The 18,514-nt window shown below is 36.6% G+C and overlaps 1 protein-coding gene across 8 annotated transcripts in view; it reads left to right on the plus strand.

The window, feature by feature from the left end:
- The window catches only part of UTRN (utrophin), a 580,797-nt gene that overhangs the window by 288,230 nt on the left and 274,053 nt on the right, over window positions 1-18,514 (plus strand). Inside the window, exon 1 of one of the 8 annotated variants that reach the window (XM_023183786.3) lies at window positions 5,211-5,663. The exons of the other annotated variants lie outside the window; for them this stretch is intronic. Within the exon in view, the coding sequence (XP_023039554.2) occupies window positions 5,520-5,663 (144 nt within the window). The 5' untranslated portion in view covers window positions 5,211-5,519. Of the gene's footprint in view, window positions 1-5,210; window positions 5,664-18,514 lie in introns of those variants that run through there. 8 annotated transcript variants of the gene reach the window in all.

An 18,514-nucleotide genomic window follows, 5' to 3' on the forward strand; every position in this document is an offset into this window, starting at 1 on the left:
TCCTGTAATCCCAGCACTTTGGGAGGCCAAGGTGGATAGGTCACTGAGGTCAGGAGTTTGAGACCAGCCTGGCCAACATGGCGAAACCCTGTCTCTACTAAAAATACAAAAATTAGCCAGATGTGGTGGCTTGCACCTGTAGTCCCAGCTACTTGGGAGGCTGAGGCATGCGAATTACTTGAGGTAATACTTGAGGCGAATACTTGAGGAGGTGGAGGTTGCAGTGAGCCAAGATTGCACCACTGCACTTCAACCTGGGTGGCAGAACGAGACTCTGTCCACTCCCCAAAAAAACAAAACAAAAACCTGTTTCAATGGGGAAGTCTCCTTGTCAACCATAGTGTTACATCTGATTACTTTATACCATGCCATTCTCACATCAGTTTGACAATGATTATTTCTGACATACCTGTGAACACGTGTTCCGTTGTCTTTTGTTGCTGTTGTTGTTGTTGTTGTTGTTTCGCCCAGGCTGGAGTGTAGTGGTGAGATCTCAGCTTGCTACCACCTCTGCCTCGTGGGCTCAAGCGATTCTCATCCCTCAGCCACCTGAATAGCTGGGATTACAGGTGTGCTCCACCATGCCCCGCTAGGTTTTGTATTTTTAGTAGAGATGGAGTTTCACCACATTGGCCACACTGGTCTCAAACTCCTGACTTTAAGTGATCCACCTGCCTTGGTCTCCCAAAGGGCTGGGATTACAGGCCTGAGCTACCGCATGCGGCCTCCATTGTCTTTTGATGTGTGTCTCCTCCTGTCCCAGTTGATCACATGGTTCTTCAAGGGCAGAGATTATATTATCCATATTGTTGCCTACGCAGTGTCCTGTGTGCAAATCCTAAGTAAATATTGACTGCTGTCTTTGTACCTTGACTCACCGTTATGACACTCAGCATTGATACCTTTTTAAAATCCGTTCTTAGGAACTCTTTTCTCTTAAAACATCAAAAAGACTGTTTTGTAGAATGTCAACAAATGTGTGGATCTGGATGAAGGACACAGAGTCTTTCTTTGAACTACTCTGATTCTTACAATTTTTCTTCAAGTTTAAAATTATTTTCACTGAAAAGTTAACACAATTTGAAAAACAGATCCTTTGGAATGAGCTTATTTATAAATTGTCCCTGTGCATGAAAACTTATGATGTTTTACTATTAAGTTCTTAAGATTCATTTGATGAAAATTTCTGTTTAAATGCATTGCTGCTTGTTTCTTATGCCTTGCACAATACATTTGTGACTTGGTAATGAGTGTGACCAGGCATGTATCAAAATTAAATCTGTTCCTTTGTCTCGCTCTTTCGAGCCTCATGAGGTCACTATAAATGTTAATTGATAAAATATTCAGTCATCGTCTGTATTTTAGGAGGTCATAGAGGACTCTTAAGTGTGGGTAGATGCTAGATTTTTTTTTTTTTAATGATTTAAACAAGAAAAAGCCTGACCTATAAATATTCACAGTTAATTGATGCAATGGTTTTAATTTCAATAGCTATCTAGGCTTGAGTAGGTAACAGTTCATACACAATGAGTAAAGGAGGCTTTAAATGAACCCTGGTAATGACCGTCAGCAAAACATAGGCCTATTCTAGAGTTTAATGTCTTCTGACATGTTTTGTCTTAGGATATATTCTTACCATGGCTAAGACTCTTCTCAATAGTTAATGAATATTCAAACAGTGGAAGACAAATGTAAATAGAAATATTTAAAATCTTTCAAAATAAAAATAACTAAGCACAGGATTACTTATGGCAAACAGCATCAAGAAAGAAAAGTTGCTGATAAAAATATTAAAATACATTGTAATGCTTTATAAAATATAATATGTTATTGCTTTAGTGTTGCTAAAAATAGTCTCTTTTGGCTGGTAGAAAGTAATAAAGAGGACATTTACTAAGAGTCTACTAAAATTCCTTTGTTTAAAGATGAATATGTACATTTATGTTTAAAATGTTTCACATTACAGTAATTTGCATGATTTTTTTCCTCCCTTGCTTCATTATTAAATGCTCTTAAGGTGTTCTCTCCATTCTGTTTAAAAAATATTCTATGGTTTTATTTTCAGCACCATACAGATAGATGATTGTTAGAGATTTATTACCTTTTACTGAGTTTTTCTGAGGCAGGATAATTTTAATTTTTTATAGTGTTGTATATTAATGATTCTCCTTTTGTATGCGTGAACAGACATTTAAAATAGAAACTTGTTTGGAAATGGAGAGATGTTATTTTGAGAAAATGACTGTAAAAAGCATGGCCAATCATAACAGAGAAGTTCTGGTGGCATGGTGGTGGTGGTGGTGGTGGCCGTGGTGGTGCACAGTCTCCGTGCACTAAGGAAGATGGAATAAGGAGCTCTGTGTATCTGTGCTGCATGCACAGGATGTGTATGTAGAACTGCTTAGCTGACACATTCACTGTTTATACTTGCTTCATGTCTTGTGGCAACCAGATCCAAGGCCTTGGGAGTATTTCATGAAGATAAAGCAGTTTATTCTATGTTCGGTTTAAGGTGAATCTTGGGTGAATTTTGATAAGGATAGTTCTAAAGCACATGGAAGATGATTAACTTTTGGGAGTATGCTATGATACATGCCATTCTGTTAAGGATGGATGATGATTTGGATTTATGTATCTACGTTTCATTACCCTGCTGCAAGGCTGTTAGGTTTTATTCCCCAGCAGAGGCCTTTTGGCAAGAGAAAAGCTGATTCTTTGGAGACCTGCAGGAGAGACAAGCTCCTTGAGAACTGAGCAGTCCAGCTCATAGAGGGTCTTAAATGCCATGCAAGTATTTATATTTTAACCCAGTGGTCATGAAGAGAAGTCATAAAGGATAGAAACAAGAGTGATGCAATAGGATTTTTGCTTTATAAGAATTTAGCTGGTGGTATGAGGGATGGAGTTGAACTAGACAAGAGTGACAGAAGAGAGGCCTGTTAGGGTACTCCTGTAGCCCTCCAGGCTACAGGTGTTAATGACCAGAAAGGAGACAATGGCAGGGGTAGTAGATCTAATGACTCAATAGTATACCTAGACTGAGGAAGAGGAAAGGCAGATTGCCAAGTGGTGTTAGAGCCTAAGACTGGGAACATAGAAGAAAATGTCAGGGCAGGATTGCAAGTTAGTGGGAAATGTGTGGGGATGGCAAATTTCATCCATTTTGACTTTGTTGAAATGAAGCATTGGAGTAACATCCAGGAGGAGATGCCTGGTATGCAGTTGTCACTGTGAATCTGTATTCAGATAAGAGTATTTGGCCAAAGACGCAGAAACTTTATTTTTTGCTTCTGTGTGAAAGCCCATTATTGACTTCCAACTAGTTTATTAGTTCAAATGTATTTATTCTTAATGTGCGTGTTCATATTCTAAAAGATTGTTATTCTTTTAATTATATTTAAAAATTTTAGCTTTACATTTGGCATTACCAGTTAACTGAGATGCTCTGATTCTTTCCTGGGTAAAATCCTGAGTTCCTGCTTTCTGGAGTAGTGTTGTCGTGGGTGGCTGGTTTTGCTCTCTAACAATTTATATTTTATGATTATTATACTTTTATCTCCTATGTTTGCTTTTAGCTTCATTTTCATCCTCTTGTTTCATATGTGCAGACTTTGATTATAGATTGTTTTAGATTTTCTCCTGTGCCCAGCTCCAGGCTTAGCACTGTGTTTGAGGGGTGAATGCCTATCTCATGGGGACTTCATCTGCTGGTTCTAGGACAAGAATTATAGCTTCATACTTATTTAATAACAACTTTCTTGGCATATAATTCACATACTATATGGTTCATTCATTTAAATTTTACAATTCATTTGTTGCTAGTCTGTTCAGGGTTGTACAATCATCACCACAATCAAGTTAGAACATTTTCATTTCCTCAAAAAGAAACTCCTTCCCTTTACTATCAATTTCCCATTCCTCTCGGCCGATTCCCTCTCCCCTGAACAATCACTAATCTATTTCTATCTATTTGCCAAATACCTTAACATTCTGTATTCTATCCTTCGACTATGTTCTCCACTTTTGGCTTTACACGGATATGGTGACATTGTTAGCCTCACCAGAGGGAGGCAGTGTAGATTCTCAGTATGGACCTACAGGGAAAAAAGATACAGGCAGACGTCCACAGAACACTGCATGATAAACACAGTTCTATAAGACCCAATAAAGTCGGCAGAACACTGCTTGATAAACACCGTTCTGTAAGACACAATATAGGACTTTAAATCATTCTAACATGAAGGACTAAGAAAGGCAAATGAAGTAAAGGAGGAAAAACAAATACTTGAAAATACTGCATTTCTTTTAAAGAATCATGACAACATTAGACAGAGGTGAAATTGCAGCATTAGCCCGGTTACCAGTTTGAGCAGGACACTGATAATGAGCAACATCTGGGTTCTATATCTGGCTGTGCTCTTTGACCCAGTCATTTAATCATCCAGGGTTATTTTGCTCATCTCCTGATAGTACTTTACCCCAGTTGATGTTTGTAATGATATTCAGGCTGCAGTAGAGAATATGTCTCAAGTGTGTATATATACACATAAAACCACAAAATTCTGTACCGGCTTTTTATATGATATAATTATGGCTTCATATTTCCTATTCATAAAATTAAAACAGCTTTATGACAAATAAAATGAGATCATGAAGATGCTGTCTAAGGGGAAATGTGGCAATTTGGAATGTTCAGTAGTCAATTACAGACTTTTAATTTTTTATTAACTTAGCTGTTTAATTAGACAAATCCTAACCTATTCCATTTTTAATGGCTTTCCTTCTAGGCAGGCAGATGCAAATCCACTGGATCCCTCTGCTTTTAGGCTATCTTAGTCACATAACCCCTGCAAGTATTTTTTGTTTTGCTTTATTGTTGTTGTTGTTTTGTTTTAGGTGATCTTGGGCTGAGACCTGTCTGGCGGGTGATGTTTTAGCACTTAATGTATGGGCTGTTGTTATTAGAGTCAGGTGTACCCTTCTGCTCTTCTCAAGAGCAGAACAGGGTCTCCTGTTTACTAATTCACAGAGCACAGCTAGAGCTGCATTTCTTCCGTAGTGAATGTATCCCTCTTTGGAGAGGGTGAATGCTGCACTCTATCTTAATAGAAACCAGCCGCAAGGCATGCACCGTGGTGGTGGCGGTGATATGTTGAATCCCTGTTCCCAGGGGATGTCCGCTTTCTATCTGCAGCTTTAATGTTTCACTTAATATCCTCTTTGGCTACTGAGCGCACTCCTCTCCCGCAGCCGGCAGCGCTTGGCTGCTCGACAACTTCCTTCATTTCTGGCCATGCCGGGCTGAGCAAGTGCTGGCTGTGAGCATCTGCTGGGGGGCTTTCTCTGTGGCGTTTGTCTGTGTTTTTTAAATTGAGAAGTTGAAGGAATACCAGCCTCCTTTTTCCTAGAACCTAACCTCCTGTATCTTTCAAATGCTTTCCTGGAAACGAGCATGCTCAGAGAACTGACAAATCATTGTCCAGTGACCGGGAGGAAATGATCGTTGCTCTTCATTTATAATGCAAATTCTGAGGTGTCTCCAGAAGTGTGGTAAACTTAAAATGATGGCTGTGGTGAGAACGTCTCTGCAGAAAGTTGTGGTTTTGTTGCATCGTTTACAAAGGATGGCAGTTTCTTCTCCTCGGTATCAGAAGCTCTGTAAGGTAACTGAGTGATTGAAAATAAGGATGTCGGGTGTCTGACAGTTGTACTGTTTCTCAGGCTCTAAAAACTAATCTTTCAGGTTCTTATCAAGGAAGATTCCCTTTCTTAGTAACTGATTGTGAAATCTGTTAAAGTGAATTGCATAATTACATTTTGTTTAGTACATAATTTATTTTGCAATTGACATAATCTTGTCTTCTGAGATGGGCTGGTGAACTGTTTGGAGAAAATATGATAGCAAAACTACTAATTCATTAAGACCTGTTACCTCTGTGGTACTTTGCAGTATCTTAATTAATCTTATGTAAATTTTAGTAAAATTAAAAGAAGAGTGCCAAATAATCTTTCAGTCGATTTTTTAAAAATGTTCCATCTTCTTATAGCTAATTGCTTTTTCAATTAAAAAAATTAAAACACATTTAAAAAAATGATCAGACTTAATTTCATCATAAAACATCCCCATATTCTTGAATCTTCATATACTATAGTTACAGTGGAAGAATTTAATTTCATTTGGACAGGAGAATTAAGTAGACTTACAGGAGCCAACTTGTTTGACAGTTGCAAATTTCTAATACTACGTCATCCTGAACATTAACCATTCAATCAGCTGCTGTATTTTTTTAAGTCAGCTGTTATATGTTTGATCATAGTTTTATTCAAACTATGGTGCTACTATGTCATTGCTTTTGTCAAAATTAGAGTGTTTTGATGTAAAAGGAGAGAATTATAATAGCAATTTTTACACTACCATAGTACTATATTCATCCTTCCTATCATATTTTTAGTACTGTTCTCAAGAATGTATCTTGTTGCTCTGTTAGCTGCCCAAACTCATTTGTGATCAAAACAACTGCCTCTAAGAAAATATTATTTTTCTGATGATATACAATATGGCATGTCCAGGCATCTAGAAGATGCTCATGTGGCAGCAGATTGAGGTGGGAAGCAGTATTCCGGTAACTTTGTTATATCACACTGTAATTTCTTATAATTTGGCCACTTAGATGTATTGCTGTCCGGAGACTTTTTTTTTTTTTTTCTGGAAGTTTTGGGAGACAGATTCAGGTAGTGGGATATTCTTTTCAGAAATACTTAGAAGAGTTTTCTTTGCATAAGAAGTTAATTAAACCTTAACGGAACTTAATACATTCAGTTACAAAGATTTGTAAACCTAAGTGTTTCAATGTGTTGTGTTTTGCTCCACTTCAAAGGATAAGTTTATTCTGGTAAAATATTTATGTTTTTCATGAAAAGGCAATTTTGATAATAGATAAGAAAAGCTCATTCAGTAATCCATGTTATTTATTTTTTTAACCACCAATATGAATATATAAAGCATTCTTTTTTTAAAAGAGCAGGGTCATTTTCCTGATCCATTTGTGTGTGTACTTTCACCAAACCAAATATTTTTCTAAAGTCCAAGGTATTAAGTTAGTGCAAAGTATGAAACAGCAGAAGTCAAGTACTGGAGAAAGTTGCTAATTAGTTTCCTAATTCTACCTCAAATAGGCACAAGTGAAATCACTGAAGTCATTGGATAAATTACCATCAGACGTGCTTTTTGGGAAGACTTCTTGATTTATAATTTCCTAAAGATACCACAAAAATTTAAATGTTTAGAATAAATGTTACTTATTTCATTTAGAAATTAAAATTTACATTATTTGCTGTTGAAATACTATATTCCACGTAGTCTTTCACATATGCAAAATTAACAACTGCCTGGATAACGCAGTGAGAAATGTACAATTCCAGTAGCTTCCAGCAGGTGTCAGTATAAGGCAGTGACATAATGAGATTTTGCCTAAAGAACTGGCAATCCAGATTAGGAAGCGGCACAATTACTATGAAATAAATAAACTAGTAACAGATAAATTTTATTTGTGTGATTGTATTTTGAAAACTGATCTAAGTTATTGGGCTATATTAATTTAATGAAATAAATAAAAATTTTGTTGTAGACTTAAATATTAACAATTGCCGTCTCTGATATTGATAGAGGTAGCCATACCAAGCAAAAATACTTAATTATATTTTAATTATCAATAGTCCATGTTTCATACCTAAAAGTTTAAATAGGTTTGACATTTATTTGCTTTAAGACACTGTAAGTTCTCTTCCCATTAAATTGTAAATGCTGTCTTGACTTTCTCTCTCCTTATTCCTCCCACATTCTCTAAATTTAGTTTCTTAGAAAAGAAATGCTTTAAGTTTGTGTTGCTCCATAAAAATACAGAAACAGTCTATTGTAAATACATTTAGAGACCGAAATGAATGAGAATAAAATGTGGCATAATCTGAGGGAAACTTGACTATTTAAAATTCATATTGGCATTTTGAAATTTAGTGTCTGAATATTTTTATCCCCTTTTAAATTCCTCTTTAGGATCATTCTTTTTAGGTATTATTTGTTTAGTCTTTTATTAGACTTTTCCCTCTGTGGAAGCTTGTCTTTTCTGTTTATTTTCATACTTCTCTTGTTTGTCAGAAGATAGTGTGTGTGTTACACGAGTAGATATTTGTGTAGAATATTCTAATTTTGTGGGTTTTCTTATATGTTTCAAAGAGAAGGGAGGAATGAAAAAAGGCATGTCACAGCTCTCAGAGTTAAAATATACTCCCTTCCCACAATCTATTTACACATTCATGTGTATTTTTTGCTTTTAAAAATATTTCTTCTCGGTTATGCATCCAATAAAATTTGAGCAGGAAGCAAAAACGTAAGTGCTGCTTACTTGGAGATATAATTAGCAGCATTGAAATTGCCCTGATGACCTAAAATCACCCTACACTGGATGCTAATTTTCTCAGATATGGTTTTGTTTGCTTAGTTTCTTTAAAATTTTCATGCCTATAAAATAATTTTTCTTTTAATAGAGCACAGTAGAAACAAAGCTGATATAAATGATTTGAAAAATAATACTGAATTTAATTTATTTTTATTATGTGATTACTTTGGGGTGTTTTATATCATTAAGTCTTTAGATTAGAAATAGGTTGTTTGTGTTAATGTTAAATCAGTAGAGATTTTTATAAGTCCTCTTTATTTTTTTCTTAGTGCCAATTTCTGTAAAATATTTAACAATTGAGGGCATGGTAAAAAGCAGTTTCCTGTATATTAGTAGTGTATAATTCTGTTCTTAATTTCTACTGTTGCCTTTTTGTACCCCAGTTGATTATTTTTCTCTGTGTGGTATACACACGCGATTTCAGTAACTAGTCATTTACATACAGACTGAAACTATGGCTATTCTTAGCCTGGCCTTCTGGGGGCCTTGAGCTTTCAGTGTGGTGCTGATCTCAAAGTCTTCCCCGGAAAACTGTGTCTTCTGTGGAATTAAAGCAGCTACTTCTGACTATTCTGTGAAAAATAGAAAGAAACCAGAAGATTCTACCTAACAAGTCACGATTGACCAGTGATGTCTACAAAAGGCTTGCTTTGTGGCTGTGTGTGTGTGTTTTCATGTGTGGACAACACAGAACTATGTAGTTGCTTGTAGTGCTAATGAGTAATAGGTAATGAACACGAAGGCACATTAATCTCTCAGCAGGTTTTCAGATTCACTGATGAAGTAAGGTCACACATTATTTTTCATCTACATGTATAGCTCCTTGTATTTAGAGGTAGTTAAGGTTGAGTATGTGGTTTTTTTAGAAGACACTGAATGGAATGGTGTATTTTCGACAGGTTGAATTTTGTATTTTTTATTCTCAAACATTTCCCTACTTTTTTTTCACATGGAGAACCCTGCTCTCCTTGAACAATTAAACCCTGAAGTGATCCAGGGCGATGGAGATTTACTTTACCATGATCTGATTGTTGAGATGTATGTATTTTAAGGTCAACTCTTGGATTCCCTCAGTTTCTCTCAATAATCAACTCATACATAGATTGTTTGAACCCCGGAGCTCAGAGTCATGACCCTCTAGTCTGGAAGTTAGAATTCCCACTTGATCATATGAGGAGTTGTCTCTTCTTGGTTTCATGAGAAAGTCTTGGTTGGATTAGTTCAGAAAGTGTGTGAAGGTTGAGGTTTAATGGAGAAAAATGGCATATGTAGACGGGTTTGCCTCCATCTAACCCTCTCCATGGATGCCGTAAGTGTGTTTTCTGGGAACTGTAGGGATACCCACACAGACTACTTTCTCTACTCTGCCTCTGTTTCTGCAATTCCTAGTCAGGTCAAGATTACAGACAAAAGTGAGATGTGATCAAGGAGAAAACACCCGCACCCCTGCCTGCCACTATCAGATATGATTCCTGTGGCTTCCAAGAACACAAGTGCCATTTTAGAAGGCTCTTGGACCTCTGTTTTGCTGTAGTTCCCCAAGTTGATGTGTGTTGTCAAAATTATGTTTTTAAAAAGTTATCCAATTAACTAACATTTTGTTAATCAGAAAAGTCGTGCTATCAATGACTTGGATAAAGTCAATATAATTAACTGAAAGCAGTATAATTAGATCCGATGCAATGCTTTGTCACTCAATTAAAAATAACTAATACTTTCTACAATATAGCATTTTAAAATTCTTTTATGGTCAAAATATCATTGTCATTGGTGTATGTCTAGAAGTGTAATACTAGTACAAATCCAGAACAAATAGAAAGTGCTTCTGAGAGGGAGTTGAAGTAGTATTAAGGATACAGACAAAAGGTCTTCTTTTATTTGTAGAGTATTATGTGATAATTGTAACTTAAAGGGTTGATGATTTGTATTTTCCTAGAGGCAAAGTTTATTAAATTTCAAGTGGAAATTTCCTAGCTGTAGGTACTGCTAGATTTTAAATGTGCAGACATCACTCCTTCCTCTTACTCTTAACTGTGATCACTACCAACTTCTCTTAGTATATTTGGTAGTTCATTTTTAGTTCTCCAAAATAAGTAATTAGTAGAGTTCCTGCCATAGAGATAAAAGAATATAGAAAATGTTATGCCATGGTAGCTTTCTTAGTTTCACAAAGCTTATTCATTTCTGGGCGAGGTAAATGAGTCCAAATAATTGAAATTGGAAAGGATGTGAAGTGCATCAGAGGGTTGCTTTTCATTTTTCATCATCTAGTTTGTTCAGTTCTATGGAACTCTAAAAGATTAATTTATAACAAAGCTCACTTATAAAAGCAGACAGTGCCTTTTAATGCTTAATAAATAATAGGCTTATGTGAAACTATGGCGTCATAAAATTAAGCAAGAATTTTGGAAAAACATCAAATGGAAGAAGCTGTTGAACTGTCTGCACAATAGACAACTATTTTGTTTTTATTTTAACAGAATTGAGAGAAAAAGTGGTTGACTACAGCAATAGAATAACTGTTAGCTGTCATAATGGGAAAATATCTTGATACTGCTAGTACAGTTTCCTTACATTTTTAGTATTTTAGAGTTTACAATGTGTTTTCTCATATATTACATCATTAATAAATATAATATTAACAATATTACGTTATTGTGTGTCCTAAGAGAGAGGTAGAAAAGAAATTTGTTTTTCAAATCAGCAGGTGAAGGAACATGCCAGTAGTTGCTCAGCTAGTATGCGGTGCAAATTGTGTTTAACATAGGTTTTCTGCTTCAATAGCCAGTGTCTCTCTACATGTAATTTTAGATAGATCATTTTAGGAATTATGTTGGGATAAAATGGGTCATTCAGTATAGAAGATATAGAAAGAGAGATTACATTAACTAAGCATTAACTAAGTAATAGATATTGTTTTGTTCTGAATTATCTCCATATGCATTTCCTTGTCAAAAGAAATTTAGCCTCTACACTCTCCTTTAAAACATGAGCTGGAGCATGAGGAGAACATTCCATGTTCCTTTAAAACATGGAATTCTGGAGAATGAGATGTTGGAAATCATCTGATTCAACCATTTCATTTTGGACATAAGGAAACAGAGCTAGTCTATAATGGATATTTTATTGCTGACAGCTTTTTTTTTTTTTTTTTTTTTTGAGACAGGATCTCTGTCGCATAGGCTGGAGTGCAGTGGTGCCATCATGGCTCACTGCAATCTTGACCTCCTGGGCTCAAGCTGTCCTCCCGCCTCAACCTCTGGAGTAGCTGGGATCGCAGCTACTGTACATGCCACCACACCTGGCTAACTTTTTTGTATTTTTTGTGGAGACAGGGTCTCACTATGTTGCTCAGGCAGGTCTCGACCTCCGGAGCTCAAGCAATCTGCCTGTCTCGGCTTTCCAAAGTTGCTGACAGTTTTGAGCAGGTGGCTATGTACTTGTTTTCCTAGAAGTTTAAAAGTAAGGAAATATATTCTTTTCAAAACTATTTCGATGTTCGATGTTCAAGTATTGGCTATATAATTTTAAGGAAATAAAAATTTTAAAAAATGCGTTCATTTTGCACTTTGGTAAGAAAGATGGATTGTGTCATTTCCATCCATATTAATATAGTTGGTTCTGGTTTTTGATTTATAACTTAATTTGGTTTGATTCTTAATAATACAAATGTTAAACGTTAAATTATGTGATCATTGAACCCAGTTCTCCATACCCAAATGTAGTTTGTTATCATTATATTTAAAAGGATATAATAGCTCCCTAAGAAAGAAACTGAAAGGAGTCAACTAACTTAACAGACTGAGCAGTTTAAAATAAGAAATATTATATATGTATTTAAAAATTTAATTCAAAAAACATGTATTGAATGGCTGTCATGCACGAAAGATATGTGCTAAGCAGCATAAATGTAAAATGCAGTGTTGCATTTTCCATGGGAAACAAGGAAGTACAAATAAGTTGTTCTGAGGAATTTTAGTCGTTCACACGAGTCTAGCGTGAGACTAGATTCAAACAATTCTGGCTTTGCCACTTACCAGTTATGTAACCTTGGCAAATCCTTCCACATCTCTGTGTTTCAGTTCCCTTTTCAGAAGATGGGATTGGAATTAGTCTCTCTCTCTCTCTCTCCACACACACGCGTGCGTGCAAACACACACACACATACACACACACACACACGGTTGTTGTAGGAGTTAAATAAGTTAATATTGATAAAATGGTAAAAACAAATGCTGGCACATAACTGCTGTGTGGGTTGGCTACTATTGTTACAGTTACCACTATTGGTAGGGTTATTCTCCCACCTCGATTGAGTGTGGATCAAATGAGATGATCCACCTGACATGCCCATCACAGTCTCATGTCTTTTGGGTGTGGTGATGGTATCATCATCTTCATTATCTTTATCTCTGGAGTAACCCTTAAATCTTAACCAGGATGTTCACATTACAGTCAGCTGGAGAATTTTTCCAAAGGATTCATGCCCCTGCAAACTTTGACTCACTGGAGTTCAGATGCACCCTGGTCACCCCACTGCGAAGGTGCCATAAACTCCTGCTTTCAGCAGGGAAGGAGAAAATAAATCTTTGAAATTTCCCCTGGGGTTGTTATTTTCTGAGTCTCAGCTTGAGGAAATGCAAGAAAAAACTTCCCTTGACCAGTGGGGCTTGTGATAGAAACTCCTGTAGGATGCTCCTCAATTTATGAAGCCTCTTCTGGATTATAGATTAGGCTCGGAGATGGCCCCTAAAAATCTAGTTAACCCACACAGAAACTGATATAATGCTGATGGACATAAAACTTCATATTAAAAAGAAGTCCTATTCCACTGTCAGAAACTAAACAAAGCAAAGGAAAGAAGTTGTCTTTACCGTGAGTGATACAGGAGGAGTGATACAGGAGCCTTATAAAAAAGCTCTTGATTCTTGGCTCAAAAATTTTATAAAATGAGTTTTCCTTTTTTTCAGGGTAAATGTTGCAAGAGTTAAAGAGGTAGAGAAAAAGGGGAACTTCTTTAGTTGAAAACATTATCTGATCGTGTATTTACTCTGGCCTCAGAATTTTACAAGACTACAGTGTAGCTGCACCTCCCCTGGCATCCTGCAGGCCAAGGTGGTTGTGATATAGAAGTATGGGAAATACTATTTGCTCTGTAGCTTTATTCTGGCATTTTATAACCTTCCTTTTACACTTAACACATCATGAATGCTTTGTACATCATGAATGCTTTTTATGTCTGATATTGTGGTTTTTTGAAAACAATGTAAATAAAATTCTGTTGAGTGGCTGCACCATAATTTATTCAGGCAACCCACTATGGTTAGGTAACTAGGTTGTTACCAATGTTCTCATGATAAATAATTCCATGATGAACATCCTTATACATCATTAAGTGCATCCTGATTATATCCAGGGTGTGTTATTAGAATAGCATAACTGGACCAAAAGGATCAGAACAATGAAAAGCTTTTTAAATTTTTAAATTTTTTTTTTTTTAATTGTTTAGACAGAGTCTTGCTGTTGCCAGGCTGGAGTGCAGTGGAGTAATCTCAGCTCACTGCAACTTCTGCCTCCCAGGTTCGAGCGATTCTCCTGCCTCAGCCCGAATAACTGGGACTACACGCGTGCACCACCACGCCCAGCTAATTTGTATTTTTAGTAGAGACGGGGTTTCACCATGTTGGCCATGATGGTCTTGATCTCTTGACCTCATGTTCCCCCCACCTCAGTCTCCTAAAGTGCTGGGATTACAGGCATAAGCCACCGCAGCCAGCCAATGGAAAGCTTTTGATATATATTGCCAGATTTCCATCTTGCAAGGTAGCACCTGTTTACGTAACCACTACCCGCTTGAATGCCTAATTTCTTGTACCGTCACAGACAATAGGCAATACCAATTAAAAATATTTTATGAAGTTTTTAGATGAAAATCATAACCCTGTTATAGGATATAAACTGAAAACCTAGTCAAGTTGAATTATTTACCTGTGTGGGATCAAATATTCTATCCCAGAACTGTCTGAATTTCAGATACTGAGAACCCAATCACTATAGTTTCTAAAATGGGATGCAACAAATACAGTATAATAAAACTAGAAGTTGTTTGAACACAGAAGAAGGGGCAGTAAAATCTGAATTTAAAATGTCAGAGAAGTTTTTGGAGAAAATGTAGTACTAATATGGATCTTGCGGAGTAGACTGAATTTTAGTAGAGCAGAAAACTCTGGGAATAGACTGAATGAGTAAACATGTTACCAGATGTAAAGTCTTGCCTGCAAGCTGTCCACGTTCTTGGTGCAATGAACAAAGAATTGAACAAAACACACAAACAAAGCAACAAAAGAATGAAGCAATGAAAGCACAGATTTTTTGAAGGAAAAGTACCCTCCACAGAGTGGGACTGGGTTTGAGCAGGTGACCCAAAAGACCTGATTGCAATTTTCTTTAGGGATTTTATTAAACTAAAAAAATTTGGTGACACCCTAGGTACTCTTAGAAGCCTCCAATTGGTTACAATACCCTGTGTGAAAGAAGGATTGGCCTGCGACCAATCAGAGGCTGAAGTGAAGCCTTGGCTTGTGACTAATCAGAGGCTGAAGTGAAGCTTTGGCCTACGACCACTCAGAGGCATTTCCCATTTGTGGGGTAGGGTAGAGGGGTTTTGAAAAGAGAGGAGCCTCTGGCTCTTTGTCACTTGGGAATGGAGAGATGGGGTTTTCGTTTTGGTCCAATTCTAAGAACTCAGCCATGGCTTGGCCTTAGGCTCCCTGTCTCCAGACCCTCTTCTCCTGCCTCAGACATGGAGCACAAAAGTATGCTAATTGTATTCAGAGAACATTGGGTACTTGTCCATCATACATGTCTGCAAAGTTCATTCATTTACATTTTTATATTAATAAAAAAAGTTGCCCTTTTGATTACCAGCTACGTATGCCAGATCTTTCTATTTCCAAAATTCAGTTCATTTTCAAAGGAAAAATATTTGTGAATATTGCAGATATTCAAACATAGACAGCATTTCTGAAAAGGAATTCTAAAAAAGAAACTGCATAATATTTGTATCTTTAAAATAAGGAATAATTCTTCAGAATGCCTCTTTTAAAGGAAACAGCCTTCTTTTGGATGTAAGTCAGTTTGGTATGGGAGTGACAAAAATGTTATACTTTTATGTTATGACTTAGTTGATGAGGGAATTAGTAAAAATGAAAAATAATTCACAGTAAAAGTCGGTCTGTCTATAATTAAATTATGGATTTGTAGAACATTAGAGTTTATGGAAATTGTAGAAATAACTTGACCGGTTTCCTTATTTTATAAATAGGGAAGCAGTGCCTTAACATCTATGTAGAGCTTTACATAAAGCGTTCTTAAAGTGCTTTAATATATTTTTTTTGTGCTGCCCAAGGTCATACAGCCCACTGGTACTCCATATTTAAGCTCCCAGGAGATTACTCTAGTATGTTTCACTACATCTTACGTGCATTTATTTTTGTAGAATTTGTATTTAAGTTTGCCTGGTACTATAATTAGCTATTTTATTTCTGTTTGAACTTCTGAATTGTAAACTCTTGAATTTGGGGTTATCCCTTGTTTTCGAGTTCTGTGAACAAAACAGTATTTGTAAATATTGAATAAATAGCCCAAATTTCAATTTTTTCTTAGATTTAAAAATTAATACAGTAAAGCAGAAGTTCTATATACTTTGACTCTAGTTTTTTTTTCTTTTTAAAATAGTTTCATTGTTATATAATTCAGTAAAATTCACTTTTTTTTATTTTTTTATTTTTTTCAAGTTTTGTGGAATTATTTTAAGTCATTAGAGACAAGTAGCTGAGAAACCCTAGATACTGGTACCAAAGATTTTCCCCCAAAGTGAATAAAGATACACACAACCCAGGTCTTATCCTAAATCTTCGGGATTGAAAGAGGAGATTGAGGACCTGTGCTTGGATTGAGGGTTACAGCGTGGTGTTTACAGGTGATTGTTTTTCAGTGAGTGGGTGTTGAATGACTTTTCTCTATGCCCTTCTCCTTGTCCTTTTAGGAGATTGTAGAAAGAAAGATTTGCAATGTAGGAATTCTGTTGGATGAAGTTGCAAGGGGAGAATAATTCAGATTTTCCGACTTTCTATGCTGTCTTGTGTAGTTCCTTTATAGGACCAGTTATTAGAAATTCAGTTCTCAGAAGAGCCTGTTCAACACTATAACTATTCGTGTATGCAGCTTAGCTCTTCTAACTTTGCAGTTTGAAAGCAAGTCTATGTCTTACTCATCTTTGGGTTCTATACAAAATCTTACACATCTTACGTACAAATAATTTTGTTAAATGAACCAACTGGTATATAAGCATTTGAATACAGTCATGCGTCACTTAAGGATGGTGATATGTTCTGAGAATGCATCATTAGGTGATTTCCTTGTGTGAACATCGCAGAGTATACTTGCACAAGCTTAGATGGCATAGCCTCCTTCACAACCAAGCTATATGTTGTGACCTGTTGCTCCTCAGCTACAAACCTATACAGCACGGTACTGTACTGACTGCTGTGGTAGCACAATGGTAAGTATTTGTGTATCTGGACATATCTAAACATAGAGAAGATGCAGCAATAATATGGTATAAAAGATAGAAAATGGTCACCTGTATAGGGCACTTACCGTGAATGGAACATGCAGGGCTGGGGGTTGCTCTGGGTGAGTCAGTGAGTCAGTGGAGAGTGAGTGTGAAGGCCTCGGGCTTTAGTGTTCACTACTGCAGACTATAAACACCATACACTTGGCTACACTAAATTTATGAAAACGTCATCCTTTTCAATAATAAATTAAACTCTTACTGCAATGTTTTTACTTTATGAACTTAATTTTTTTAACTTTTGGACATTTTTGTAGTAACACTTAGCTTAAAACATAAATACATTATACAGCTGTACAAATTTTTTGTTTTGATTTGTTTCTGAGGCAGAGTCTCACTCTGTCACCCAGGCTGGAGTGCAGTGGCGTGATCTCAGCTCACTGCCACCTCCACTTCTAGATTCAAGTGATTCTCCTGCCTCAGCCTCCTGAGTAGCTGAGATTACAGGCGCCCCCACCACACCCAGCTAATTTTTGTATTTTTAGTAGAGAAGGGGTTTCACCATGTTGGTCAGGCTGGTCTTGAACTCCTGACCTCAGGTGATCCACCCACCTTGGCTTTTCTTTTTTTTTTTTTTTTTTCTTGTCTATTTTTTTTATGATACTTTAAGTTCTAGGGTACATGTGCATAACGTGCAGGTTTGCTACATATGTATACTTGTGCCATGTTGGTGTGCTGCACCCATCAACTCGTCATTTATATCAGGTATAACTCCCAATGCAATCCCTCCCCCCCCCCCTTCCCCATGATAGGCCATGGTGTGTGATGTTCCCCTTCCCGAGTCCAGGTGATCTCATTGTTCAGTTCCCACCTATGAGTGAGAACATGTGGTGTTTGGTTTTCTGTTCTTGTGATAGTTTGCTAAGAATGATGGTTTCCAGCTACATCCATGTCCCTACAAAGGACGCAAACTCATCCTTTTTTATGGCTGCATAGTATTCCATGGTGTATATGTGCCACATTTTCTTAATCCAGTCTGTCACTGATGGACACTTGGGTTGATTCCAAATCTTTGCTATTGTGAATAGTGCCGCAATAAACATACGTGTGCATGTGTCTTTATAACAGCACGATTTATAATCCTTTGGGTATATACCCAGTAATGGGATGGCTGGGTCATATGGTACATCTAGTTCTAGATTCTTGAGGAATCGCCATACTGTTTTCCATAATGGTTGAACTAGTTTACAATCCCACCAACAGTGTAAAAGTGTTCCTATTTCTCCACATCCTCTCCAACACCTGTTGTTTCCTGACTTTTTAATGATTGCCATTCTAACTGGTGTGAGATGGTATCTCATTGTGGTTTTGATTTGCATTTCTCTGATGGCCAGTGATGATCAGCATTTTTTCATGTGTCTGTTGGCTGTCTGAATGTTTTCTTTTGAGAAATGTCTGTTCATATCCTTTCCCCACTTTTTGA

The sequence above is a fragment of the Piliocolobus tephrosceles genome, chromosome 5 (assembly GCF_002776525.5).
Source record: "Piliocolobus tephrosceles isolate RC106 chromosome 5, ASM277652v3, whole genome shotgun sequence".
In the NCBI taxonomy this organism is placed as follows: Eukaryota; Metazoa; Chordata; class Mammalia; order Primates; family Cercopithecidae; genus Piliocolobus; species Piliocolobus tephrosceles.